This window comes from Anopheles bellator, chromosome 2 (genome assembly GCF_943735745.2).
Source record: "Anopheles bellator chromosome 2, idAnoBellAS_SP24_06.2, whole genome shotgun sequence".
Classification (NCBI taxonomy): domain Eukaryota; kingdom Metazoa; phylum Arthropoda; class Insecta; order Diptera; family Culicidae; genus Anopheles; species Anopheles bellator.
This window is the reverse complement of record NC_071286.1, coordinates 56,950,632-56,963,936: the sequence shown is the minus strand read 5'-3', so window position 1 is coordinate 56,963,936 and position 13,305 is coordinate 56,950,632. Positions and strand designations below refer to the sequence as shown.

At 43.8% G+C, this 13,305-nt stretch overlaps 1 protein-coding gene across 1 annotated transcript in view; it reads left to right on the top strand.

The window, feature by feature from the left end:
* The first annotated feature begins 2,175 nt into the window (after positions 1-2,175).
* Positions 2,176-13,305, top strand: part of LOC131209711 (abhydrolase domain-containing protein 2) — a 22,918-nt gene continuing 11,788 nt past the window's right edge. Inside the window, exon 1 of the mRNA XM_058202834.1 lies at positions 2,176-2,817. Within this exon, the coding sequence (XP_058058817.1) occupies positions 2,417-2,817 (401 nt within the window). The 5' untranslated portion in view covers positions 2,176-2,416. The remainder of the gene's footprint in view (positions 2,818-13,305) is intronic.

The following is a 13,305-nucleotide window of genomic DNA, read 5'->3' as shown; positions in this document are numbered from 1 at the left end:
CAATCTTGACCAACGCCGCGCAATCTCTTGCAGCGAACGAAACACCTCCATCGTGGGGCAACGACAAGAAAACGGAAGCCCTACGGAACGGCCGCAGCGCTCGGGCTAAGGAAGGCAGACGGCCACTTGCTTACAGCGCTTTGATCCATCGAATTACTTTCAGGATCAATTAAACAGAAATAAACATCCATTACAGCGGATCCCACCGCCCGGTGGACTGCTTCTTGGCCGCGGTGTCATAATTATCAGTTGTAAAATTGTACTTTATTTATGCTCGCATCGTTCGCCGTCGTCGGAAATCGTCGGTGGTAACCTTCAACTGCGAAGCGCACGGAAAGCACTAGCTTCTGGGTGTCTGGGAAATTGGGCACCATTCAGCTTTGTGCAAGGATTCAACCCCGGGGGACCAGGGGCGAGAGGCCTGTGGACTGCGTTGTACTGCGCTACTCCACGAGGTAATTAAGATGGTTGAGAACCTCATTTATCGTTTGGCGAGTCGTGCGTCGTCGAAACGACAAGCCTCGTCCGCGTCGAATGTGACCATTGCGACGCTTTCGAGGGATCTGCGGCACAGGGCACAAGGGCTCGTAGTGCATCAATGTCCACTCCCGAAGGAACCGTGCGTTTCCCCAAAAGCGGAACCTTCGTTCATTGTCGGGAACACTAAAGCTTCGGCCCTTCCGAAAACTTCCGGAAGGCTTGTAACTATCCACTTAATGGCTCCCTAGGGGCAGTCTAATGACGCAACATTTACGTACGCGGCCGGCCGCAACTCTAATGAAGTGCTTTCGTAAAATCATGTTCTACGTCATGCACGCAGGAAGAGTGTGACGCTCGGCCGCGGATATGCGCACTGCTACTGTTCTACACAATTAAAACGATGCTTCTCCGCATTATCCCAATTCCCCAGACCGAGGAAATGGAAACGAGAAGTTCACAATTGCCTCCTCTTTTCGTGGTTGATTTCTTTTGCCCGAATAATTGAGGAATAAAATTTAGGTTTAGCAATGCTTTTTTCAAACACCTTAAAAACAGCAGCAGCAAAGAATAAAATTCTTAAAATTCAATAATGAACTACAATCGTGAAAGATATCGCTGATAGTAAATGGTTAATATAGAAAGTAACGTTAACACATTTTCACTGCCTTTTTCATCGTCAATTAGTGTAAATATGTCAGTAAACTTTACGGTGAACCATAGTAGTCTCGACATACTCAACTTCAAACCTAACATATCCTGGTTAGATCGGTTACGGATCACGTTGGTTGTATGGCTGAGCTGAGATTGTGTATCCAGGATTTGAAGTAAATTCTGGATCTTCCAGATTAGAGGAGTCCCGAACTAAAAGATGCCATTTGCAAATACTAATGATTAAGTTTTCTATCCCTCATTTGATGTTCCAGTTGGGCAGAATGTTGTTTTGCAAGCTTTCCGCGAGTTTTCCATCGTTAGCTCGATGGAAATGCTTTTTATTCAACCGACATTCAAGGTTGCTTTCATCAAATTTGAATGCTTTATTGCCTTTCCTCAAGCTAACCCAGAAAGCTTTTGAAAACCAACTCAAAAGCATTGTTGTTAGGTTTTCAAATTTAAAAAATATCAAGTTTACCACAAGTTTCTTTGTGATTAAAGATCGAATATGTTGCCTTCGTTTTTGGTGGGTATTTCAGCAATAGTTTTCACACAACTTTGGTTTTGTGCTAAACTACAAACACGAAACTCGGACATTCAGCTTGAATCTTAACGATTTTGTTTAAATTGTGAAATGTACATTCGCTGTGCAACTTTTCAGAAAATATTCGTTGAAATAGTTCATAGACATTAGTTAAGGGAAATATTTCGAACAACAATTTTAGAGCGATTTCGTCCCCGATTTTGTTTGCTTAGATCTTTTTAGACCCAAAGTTGAACTTCAGAAGTGAGAAGAGCAATATTTTCTTGCATTGAAATAGCTATATTTTCTTACATTAAAAAGCGAGAGAAACGAGAGAGAAACGAGAAAGAAAATACGAGACTTAACAGAGGCCGGGAACGCAGCGTCTCGAAGCTGTCAGAAAATAAATTTTGTTGTTTACTTTTGTTTGTTTACTTCCAATTCAGATTCAGCGGATTTCATGTACTCTTTGCGTTCGTCAACGAGTGCTAGCTACTAGCGCACCGGGAGTCGTCTAGTAAACCGTAGTACTTGTTCGTTTCGTTAGTGTACACTTCGCGTTATCAAATGTGTCCTTCAGCCAGCGATTAAAACACGCGAAAACGCTCCGTATTGCCCCGGCGTGGCTTGTGTTTTCCGTACGTGAACTAATTTTTGTGGCCTCGCATTCTCGAAGCAAGTTCGGTTTCGTTTCGGTACCATGTGTTTCCGTTTGTGGCTGTGCGATTTCCTGTAAGCGGTGCGGCATCGTTCTCCAGACGAATGTCGATTTTTTCTCGCCACCGCCGGGTTAAGATTCATAAAAATCGCTCAATTGATGTGGTTCGAGCAAGTGTTCAAAAATCACAAACAGCCGATTGGCCACCGCACTGTGCTCCGAATTGTTCCTTTATTTTGAATCCAGACAACGCGGCCTACTTGTGGCATCGGAACGGTTTTCTCAAACTCGATGACATCGTAGCCGAAGAGTGCCGAAATTGTAAAGTGGGAAAGTTTCAAGGAGAAAACATGTCGCCCGCATTCCTGGCCGTGTTCGCCGTAATCCTGTGCATCCTGTTCCGGATACTGAACGTCAGCAGCACGCCTCAGATCCCGCAGATCGTCTGCAAGGATGGCCAGTTTATGGAGTGCTTCAACAAGATCGCGCCGATGCTGCGAGAGCCGTAAGTCTGTCTGGCCAGACAAATTGAATTCATTTATGCCACAACCTTCCCGCAGTGCTCGGCGCCGAACAGACAAACCGCCGAGGTCTGGTGCGATTTTTATGCGCTTTAGCCATTAGCCAGCCAGGCCGAGCGCTTTCCCATCTAGACGCCAATTTCGACCGACACCGACCGCAAGGCCACTATGGGGAAAGCTGTGGTCGAAAATGGGATCGCCGGCTGATTGTTCCCCAGTTTTTGTCACCAAACTGTTAAATGAATGACCCCACAATTTGCTCCAAATATTTCGTTCTTTTCTGTTTATTTGTATGGCGCGATATGGTTTCGGGGAAGTTAATTTAAATTACACAAGCACTATATTGATTTCACTTATATGCCATTCTTTAGTTGACCTATTTTTTACCTCAAACTTTTTGCCCGAATTTCTTTTAAGTATCAATTGCAAGGGAAAGGTTTCAATTATTTTCCGTTGTCCAACAAAACGAGGTATTCCGTTGACGACCGAGAGCAGTCAAAACAATCCTTCCGTCCGCCAGTCAGTTTTCTTTTCTGTGGTAGGGTTAGGTCGTTCCGAGAAAACCATACCTATGCTGTATACTTTAACTCCTTGGTGTTCCCTTTCACGAACTCCGCTGAGGAATAGAAATTTCCGAACCTTCTTGCCTCCCCACGCAACGATGACCATCGCGGATACACATTACACCTCGTTGCGCTTTGCTTCGGGCAAAGTTCTCGCCCCGAAAGGAAAGGTCCTTTTTGGGCGTCCAAATTATCAATTTGTCCCATGTCGTCGACGCCCCGAAACAATCAATCAAGCGGGATGTTTGCTACTATTAATTATTATTATCGTTGAAGTGTTTCCGAGGATATACTTTGATTAACTTTTAATGTAATTTATAACTTACAGAGGTAAACTAATGGAGAATGTTTTGCTTTTTTTATGTCGAATAACGGGACGACAATTACCAATAGCTTGCCCAACTCAAAGAATGTCACTGAGCGGCAAAAAACCGAGAACTTTCTCTTACGCGTTCAGCATAACGTTTCCGTCGGCCTTGTCTTGTCGGGTTGGGGCATCGATAACCGGTTGACTAATCGGTTAGCACCATGGAGAACGCGACGTGTCGGAAACGTTCCAAAACGCGGGCCTCGGAAGCGCTAGGTTGCTATTTCGGTGTGAGGTTCCGAAGAACCTTCGAACACTTCCCGTTTGTTCGTCTAACATTGTTTCTGTTGACGTAACGTGCGGCTCCGGCGAAGATAGGTTTCTTTTCTTCCTTTTTGTGTCTCACTTATGCTGGCCGATAACGGGTGCTTGGGGAGCGAAAATAATCACCGCTGAGAACTGGACCGCCACGCGATGCCGCGAACTGTACGAGTCGATCGAAGTCCACGGCTGCGTAACTTCGTGCCCAAAAGCTTCGATGATATCATCCAGCGGCTAAGAAAGGCGTACATTCATTCCGGTTAGCAACCGACCGACGCACAGACCGGAGCGCGGCTTAAGATTCAGAACTGGAAGTGGTATTTTATATGTCTGCCAACCGCGTTAGTTCTGGTGCCGGCGATTGCACCTTCGTTTGGTGAATAATTATTGCGCAACGTTTGTTTTGAATTGGGTAAACATGTTGCGCTGTCTTTGTTGCCGCCTACAAGGGGAACCTGTGCAAAACGATTCGCAAATAAATCGTTTAGTTCTGCTCGAATAGATTTTGCAAATGGAGATATGGCACTTGCCACTTGATCAAATTCGCTTGTATTGCGTATATTCCATTATGCTGCAATAATAATATATGAATGCTAAATTCGTCAAATGAAACTCGATGATTTAATGAGCATAGAATTGTATTTGTAAATTAGGTACAGACCCCTCTTTCCAACAATTAAAACAGAACGCATTTAAGTTGCAAAGGGTTGAGCGAAAATAATCACAAATAATGGTTTGAGTTTTCCGATTTTTTTGTAGCGGCAAGAATGACCGATGGCGATGGTTTTGAATTGAAACGTTTGAGCCACAAACGTTTTTCAGAGTAACTACGGAGTCATCCATTTCGTAGACTCAAAAAATAAACTGAATCATTTCACCGTAAATACCGACAACATCATGGAGCGAAAATATTATCGTTCTTGTACAAAATTCAACATGGTGCAACATTACCAATATTGGAGGCACACACAGGGTTTAAACAGTCCGCACGTATTTCATATGTTTGTTAATTAATTGCTTATCGGGCCAATAGCAACAAATATGACCGAAACGTGGAAGGTGCAGCCAATTTCCCGTGCACCAATTTGCAAGCAGTAACAATAATGCGAATTTGGTTTGCATTCCATTGCCAATCGCGGCATTCCTTCGCGTCATACGCTGTCGGTGCAACGCTGCATTTACGTTGTGGCGAGTTGTGGTTTGCGTAATACATTTTTCGCTTTCGATAAAAAAATTCCAAACACGTGCCAATATAAAAAAAACCGCAATAAATCTGCCGTACGAACCTGAGCTTCAACTGTAAATATAATCAAATGTTGAACCCACCGGCATCGGCACGGGTGGTGGCGTTGATAATGAAGGTAGACCGGAAAAAGGATGGACCGTTCGCGGAAAACTTTGTGATCCACAAGCTCCCATTACCCACCGTCCAGGTTACACAATTCGTCGATATAGTTGTGTCGGTAGGTCAAAGGGAATCGGAAGAATTTCGTTTCGAAAGCTCCTTTTGCGTTAAAGTTGCTCCTTGAAGTGTGCACTGGGGCGGCGAATTCTGCTTTTCTGTTGTGTTGCTTATAAGGGTGGGCGAAGGAATAATTCCATCATTCCCAGCTTTGGCGCCGCGACCCATCAGTGACATTTACGCTTATCAGATCGCCAGGGAAAAACCTAGTGTAGGAAACCTAGGGCAGCTGTTCGTCTTCCTGCGACGATTGTTTGGTATGTTTCCGGTAGGCTTTCGGGTGCGTTTCCACCTTCAGGTTTGCTCTTAAGGGTTCAGCGAAATGACCCACCTCACCCGACCGACCATTAGGCGTGGGGCTAACGCTTTGGGAAAATGGCGAAATAAACTGTTTGCCAGTTGAGACTATTTATTTTAACGATCGACCGTGTTACACCTTGACGACCCAAAGGCGTCACTACGATAGAGACGATACGGCCCGGAGCAACGGAAATACAAACAATATTTTACCGTGATTGAGGCACGTAAGTCACCTGGAAGAAGCTCCAAAGCCTCACATCTTCGGCGAAATGTTCGTCACGGAAATGCTCAGCGTATTTATGTTTCGCTCTCGCATAATTGTGTTTACCGAACATAAACGAAATTCGCATCAAGCTTCCTGCCATGGTGATACGGTATTTATCTCGATTGTTTCGTTTCGATCAATTTTTTTTATTGAAAATACATACATTGATGTTGGGAACCCACCAACCCAGAAAGGAAGGATTCGGAAAGTTCATCAACAATTTTTATTTCCGAGTGCCTTTGCGACCCATTTGGGATGATAATTTGTCGCAATGTATCGTCCAGTGTACCTTTAATATAAGGCCATAAATAAGACGCGCCAGATAGTGGTACTAAACTGAGGCCAACTGTTGCTCCGGTCTTATTGCGCATCTTATTGCGTGTCCCGTTTTATAGGCTCCAATTGACAGCTCGTCAAAGAGATGCGAAAGCAAACAGGAACAGAGTCGTTTTTTGGTCAGAATTACTCTGTTCGGCGACGGAGCGTTTATTTACGTTGTAACGTCATGTTGGGCGCCTCGTGAAATGGGTGTGAAAATTCATTTCGATTGAAAAGATGATTCACAGTGTGGCGGCGCCCTCTCCATTGCCGCCTGTAAAGGCTGCTCTTTATCTAGGTTGTCGGCGAGTCGAGGATAAGAGTACTCGTCGTTATTTTTTGCGGTGTCGTTCTCGCCATTCGAAGCACTCTGGCCTCCCCGAGCATGGTCTTCGCCGGCGTTACCGGCAACGATGCGTTACGAGGCCATAAAAAAGAACCAGTAAAGTCAAATTGAACGAACACAACGCTTCGCGCAAGAACGGCACGGCGGCGGCGGCTAGTGCGCCCGATCCAGGCGCGTATTTTTAGGACGCGATGTTCACACCGCAAATGTCGTTCTCATTTTTGTCGAAGTGCGCCCGACAAGGCGTCTACCGTGTACTCTCTCCAGTGTAGGTGACCTTCCTTGGCGACAGCGGCCCCACATACCGAAGTGTTTTCGTTGCCAAGGATTTGTCGTTTTCGAGTCATTCCCAGTGTTCATGTTCTCCGTCACTAGACCCCTCCTTAGAAGGGGTCTAAGGTTGGTCTCCCTTCGACCTCACGGGCGCTCACAGCTCGACGCGCGTCATGAATGGTTCGAGAAATGATTGACACACTCAACGAACCAAACGCCAATCGGTTGGACAGCGCCCCAGGGTCCTGATGGTTTTCGGAGGCAACTGCCCGGCAATGTTGGAGACAATAATTCTCACACACTGCGCCCACCTGCACTAACGATAATTGACGTCGAAGCCGGGTCGAGGCGGGCCGGGCCGGACGGCGGAAATGAAAATAGTCGACTCGTACTCGTACTAAATGAATAAACACGCTCGGTAATGTGTCGGATTATCGTAATGGCTGTTGCTAGTAGATTATGTTTGGAGAAATGTACTTGCTCGACGGCGGAAAAACCAACAAATGATAACAAACGATACGTTCTTTTTCACGATAGCACAAATACCGGTGCGCTGACCAACAGACTGTACCATGCCGAATGGATTATATAAGCTTTTTAGACGATAGGAAAATATAACTAATGTAATATGTATAATGCAATGCGCTTTCAAGAAGTCTGGCATAATTTGTTCAAAACACTCTCTGAAGTTATAACCTATTTTTCTAATTTCATACGATGACGATTAGGTGATGGTGATGAAGCAAAATTAATGTCAAAACCTCGTATAAGAATCAGAAAGGTTTTTCGAAGTGTTTAGCATGGATTAGTTGCGAAGAGCTGCTACACTTTTGATTAAACGATTTTCTTGTACAGCACGTTACTTGGGACTAAAACTGTCAATTGCGAGCGTTATTATTCTATTTCTAACAACTATTATAGAGCTATTTCTAACAACCATTATAATAACAACTTCATTCGCCTACAATAGAAATCAGTAAATTAGTAAAAGTAAAAGAAAGAGATAATGGAGTCTCAGTATGTAATTAAAAGAATTTAAGTATAATGTTCGAACCAAAAGCTGTCGCTTAAGGCGTAGTGGGCAAATGGCAAATTAAAGGTTATCTTTGGCTCGGTAATAGTAGCAATTTTCCATCCCATTTATTTCTTTTCCCACATAAACTTCCGCTTTGGTAGTAGAAAGGAACTCGCCCCAGGTTGACTGTAAGCAAAGATCTCGAACTTGAGTCATACTTACCACACCGAGAAAACAACGAAGGTAAAATAATTTGCTAGTAACAACGTGAGCTAATGTGACTTACTTTAATGAACTTTAGTAGCCATTGGCAGTTAGTAACGACATCATAGAAGAGAAGTAAAATTATGTGACCGCATTCTGCGTTACTATACTTTGGGTGCAATGGTTCAGATTGTATTAGTGGTTGAAATTTATCTTATTCAACCTACCAAAGAACTTCCTCGGTATTCGGCATACCTTCTGAAGTAGCAAACTTCTGCGGGTGCTCCTAAGAGTCCAAGAGTGGGTCGCTGTCGCAAAGTTAATCCGAAAGTTGTGACTCCGACCACTTTCCGTCCACTCAGTCTTAAGCAAATGCAAAACACTTGACTGCTGAGTGCGACTTCTGGAAAAGCAGTAGCTCTTCTTGAATGCATAAATGATGAAGCAAAGTTGTGGAAAGCTCAAATCGTTGCAGTGGAATCTGCAAACTTTTTCTCGAGCTGCTGTGGCGAAGATAGTATCGTTTCGGATTTTCAATTTCCCGTATAAGACGACAAACAAACCTGGACCTTTATAAATTATGTATCGTTATCGAAGCATGGGAATTGAATTTGTCTATTCAAATTCCGCGCGCGCTGTTGAAACCAGGATACGTTTTAAATTTTGTTCTAAAATTAATTGGCTTTTGAATGTAAGGTTAACGAAAAGTTTGCTGAAATTCAAAAACAGGGCTTTAAACTTCTGGCCATTTGAATCGCCGGTGGTTTTCCGATTGGTTCGAATGACGAACATCCTCTCTGTTCTCGTTCTCTTCCAATCATCACAGGATCCTGAGGCAAAGGTTTTGTATTTCAATTAAGCAATAAACTGTCCTGCACGTGGTTTTAGATCGCAAATTAATGAAGAGACTAACTCGACTGAGAATCATAATGCAAAAAGGTATCATTTTACTGTTTTGTGTGGAGATGTCATAATGATTGAATTTAATTGGATAGCAGCCAAGATGGTAGTTGAATAATTGAACGTTACATTTCATGAAATTGAAATGAATTTTTCCTGCAATTGATTTTACAACTAAGTAAATGTTCATATTCACGTTCATCGACCTCAGTCAATGAATGCTCAGCAGAGAGATGATGCAATCTAATGACTAATGTAGTCCTTATCAATCGCGGCATCACTTCGTGGCGCCATTCGAACCACGCTGCATGAGGCAAACCGAAGTGAAATGGAAAGTGTGACAAATGCATTCATATTGTGGTTCGCCTGCACGAGTTTAATGCGTTTTTCGGCTCGTTCAGCAACATCCTTATTCACATTCGCTAGTGTTGTTGTTGGGCACAGTAAATGGCGGAAACTCCTGAAAAATTGTCGACAACCTTCCCGACTTCCTAAATGAACGTTAAAAGATTCGACGATTGATGAGTGACGCTTACTATCGAATAATGCTTCGTAAATTGTTTTGAACCATTTTCAACATTTCGTCGCTTCACTGTTTTCAAACAAAGAGTAGTCGATTTGTCAAGAAGAATTGCACTAGTGGTCTAAGAAGCACTTCAATTTGTTCAATTAGACATTGTCACGAGATGAAGTTGTCCAAGAGGATTTGCAACAGCATTGCACTCCATAATGACAGCTTGTGGCGGGGGATTTCACGTGAAAAACCCTCTATGCGATCGAGCTGCGATAAAAGGTAGAAAGCGAATCGAATCGACGATCCCTGCACGGTGACGGCGACAATAAATGGCATGGAAAGTCATTAAAGAAAGTGTTCAATAAACTCTCGCTGCCAACACAGGAAGGTGTATGTGTAATATAATAGAACATTGTTGAAAAAGAGGCACAAAAAACAGTGCAAAGTGGAAGAGGTGGAAAAGAGTGAAAATTGAAAGAAAAAGAAAATTACACTTAAACCGAGCAAATGACCGATTTATGATGCTTCGGTGTCGTACGGCTCATTGATTATGATGGACGTGGGCGTCACTTGACGGTCGTCGGAAAAATTGCTCCTTCGCCAAGGGTCTGCCGTTTTTGCCGCCAATTTGCCCCACGGCTGGACGAACAACCGCCTTTTCCTTTTTCTCTACAACACGTACCACGCGACGAAAGTATTTATTGCCATTTTTCGCCTCCGGCAGAGCTTCTTCGCACCAAAAAGAATCATTTATTTCAATCACAAGAATTTGACAGCCCGAATGGCAAAAAGAACCGTTTTGCTCAATTATCCATTTGAATAAATTTGCCACTGGCAGTTGCTTTTTGGATGAATGAACGAAAGACGATCGATATTTATTGGGTAAAATCCATTAATCGCCAAAAGCAAAAAAAAGATCCCGCACATTTGAAAGCTTGAGAAAAGACGCTCAAAATGAGGGACCCCATCGTCGTGGAGCCGCTTTTCGCTTCTTTCATGGATGCTTCGGACGATTGACATTGAATGGGAATTAAAATGTTTCGTGTCTTTGATGGAAAAAAATGTTGTACAAGTTTTATCTCGTTCCTTTTTTTTGCTGGATAATGTTCGACCTTTCAAAGTGCATTCTTCCTTGACCAAGAACAGTTACCAAAGTTTGCGCAAACTCCGCGATCGCGTTTCAATTAAAGGCTTCCGTTTCCGGGCTTCATCATTACACTTTTTATCCACTTAAGTTACGTTTTATCCTTATGCCGTTCCCTGCTCCACAAACTCCTTGAGACAGTTGAGAGAAGATTTAAGGATATCACCGGCACGGAGGGCAAACTTTATACTTCCTACTTTAGCAGCGCCGGTGATGCTTTACGGTGCTTAATTACATCGACACCGTGACTGTGCGACGTTAGGGATCAGGCTTGATGACAGCCGCACCTTTATTACACAACTTTTCCCATTGCGTTTTGCAAAGTTGTGCTGTGAACGAGTTTATTTGAAAAACATTGAAATGTACTTGAAAACCTTATGATAGGCGACCTTTCAGATTGCGACCCTGGTTTTGTTTGATAATTTAATCATTTGCGACCTTTTATAATTTAATAAGCCCATCACTTATTTGAGCACGGAAAAGTGGATCACGATAAAATGCCCACGAGAGGTCAGAGACCGACAAGGAAGGGTGATAAGCGTATGTGCGTGACCTTGCCATTTACCGTACGAGTTGCCTGCCTGTGTGTTCGTCAAGTTTTTGCTAGCAATTTATGTTTGTTAACGCATCAGGTCGATTTGATTACCGGCGCACGTGAAAAGCCACTTGGTGACCAAACCGGCCACGCTGAATCGTTTTCAATTTACTCTAATTGAGCCGGACGCTACCCGAACCGCGCCACGTCATGTGACAAGTCGGCGGCATATTGCTGTCGTCATGCACCTCTTTTTGAAGTACCCCTTTTTTATGCATCTCCCTTGGTCAATGGTGAAGTGCTCACACTTACCCTAACTCAGCCTGAAGTAAAAGTTTAAAATTGATTAGAGTTACGCTTCTTTCAGGAAAAAAATGCTTTTATCGTGGTAGTTAAGCGGCTGTCTTGTGCAGAAAATATAACTATTTCCCAGAGTCCTTCTGAAGCCGGCAATACCTGTGGAAAATGGAAATAAAATTTTCGAATGAAAAATGCAACACGGCCAAGTCAGTACGCCCTTCGCTGAAGTGGCAACCTACAAAGGCGGACACACGTTTTCCTTCCGGACCCAGTGTCTCTAATGCACTGGTTGGGAGTGCATTTAGCAGCATTAGATCGGCGTCTCTTGCTGTGCCGTCGCGGCCAGTGTAGCAGTGCTGGCAGAGGTTTGTTTCTCGAGAAAATGGAAGAGCTATTATTTCGTTCTTGCCCATGCTGTAGCACCCTAGAAGAGATGTCTGGTCCTTTGTCACTCTGTGCGGTCTGCGAGACATATTTCATGTGGAGATGCTTCTCCTAAAACATAATGTTACTCATGTGGTAATGTCCTTTTCCAACATAAAAATAATTGTCCAGACAAATCCTAGATAGCAGAGTGATAACATTGTGTGAAATCTAAACTAAACTCGCCGGCTCGTCGCTAAGCTGGATTTGGGGCATTGTCGCAAAGTTTAGTAGAACAAATATTTTGCTCTGTATAACACAGAAAACTCTTTGCCAGACAAAAGAATGCCAACCAAAAGCGTGTCACGGTCCCTCTCGAGTCTCTCGAATGCCGTGTCTGGCGGGAAAATCGTCCCACATTTTTGGCAGACTCCACCCCGAGAGTCGTTAGTGCAAATGATCATTTTCCGGTAGCCAGGCGACGTGCACCTGGCGGCCCAGTCCAGAGTGCCAGACATACCACAATGGAATTGACAGATTTTCAGATCCGCAAAAAGCGAAACAGCAACATAAAATAGCGACATGGCAACAGCACGGGCGAGTATGCACGCGTGAGTACCGGAAAGTGCTCCTGGCAAGAGGCATCGTTGACATCGTTGTTGCAGAATTTTATGGACCCCCCTGAGTGTGGCGTGCAATATTCCAGCTTGTGTCCCGAGGTGATGCTGATATGTTCGCTTTCACCTGCATGCGGACAGCAGCCCAAAAGAGGATTCAGTTTGGTTTCAAGAACAACGCGTTTCAACGCTGCTAGCATCCCGAACTCTGTACCGCAACATAATGCTGCGCATTAAATGGGAAACAAAATTACGGTGCACTTTTTTGCGTGTGTGACAAGCCCTTCTTTTGGGGCCAGCGAAACACCACCGCCGAGTGCTTGTTTTTCGTGGTTGAACATGCACATCTGGTGCAATTTGAAACATGGTACAATCTGGTCAGAGACAAAAGCAAAAGAGGACTCTTCCAAACGCGCGCACTGCTTCGGATGTGTGGGCCAGGACAGGGCAAATTAATTAGCAGAAAGTGGTGCAAATGGCATGGCAAATAGAAACAGTGAATGGGCGTGTTTTACTGGACGCTTAATGCATTATAATCGCGATTTAAATGGGCCGCTCTCGCGTTGTTTACCAATGCTACAATACCAACAATCGATTTATAAAAAATATTCAATAACCCTTTGGAGATTTATCCAAAGGCACTGTGTTGGCTCAATTAATTTTTTTACGAAAGGACCGTGTTAGAAAATTTCTTTACTAACAGAACTTGACTCCTCGCCCCGAAT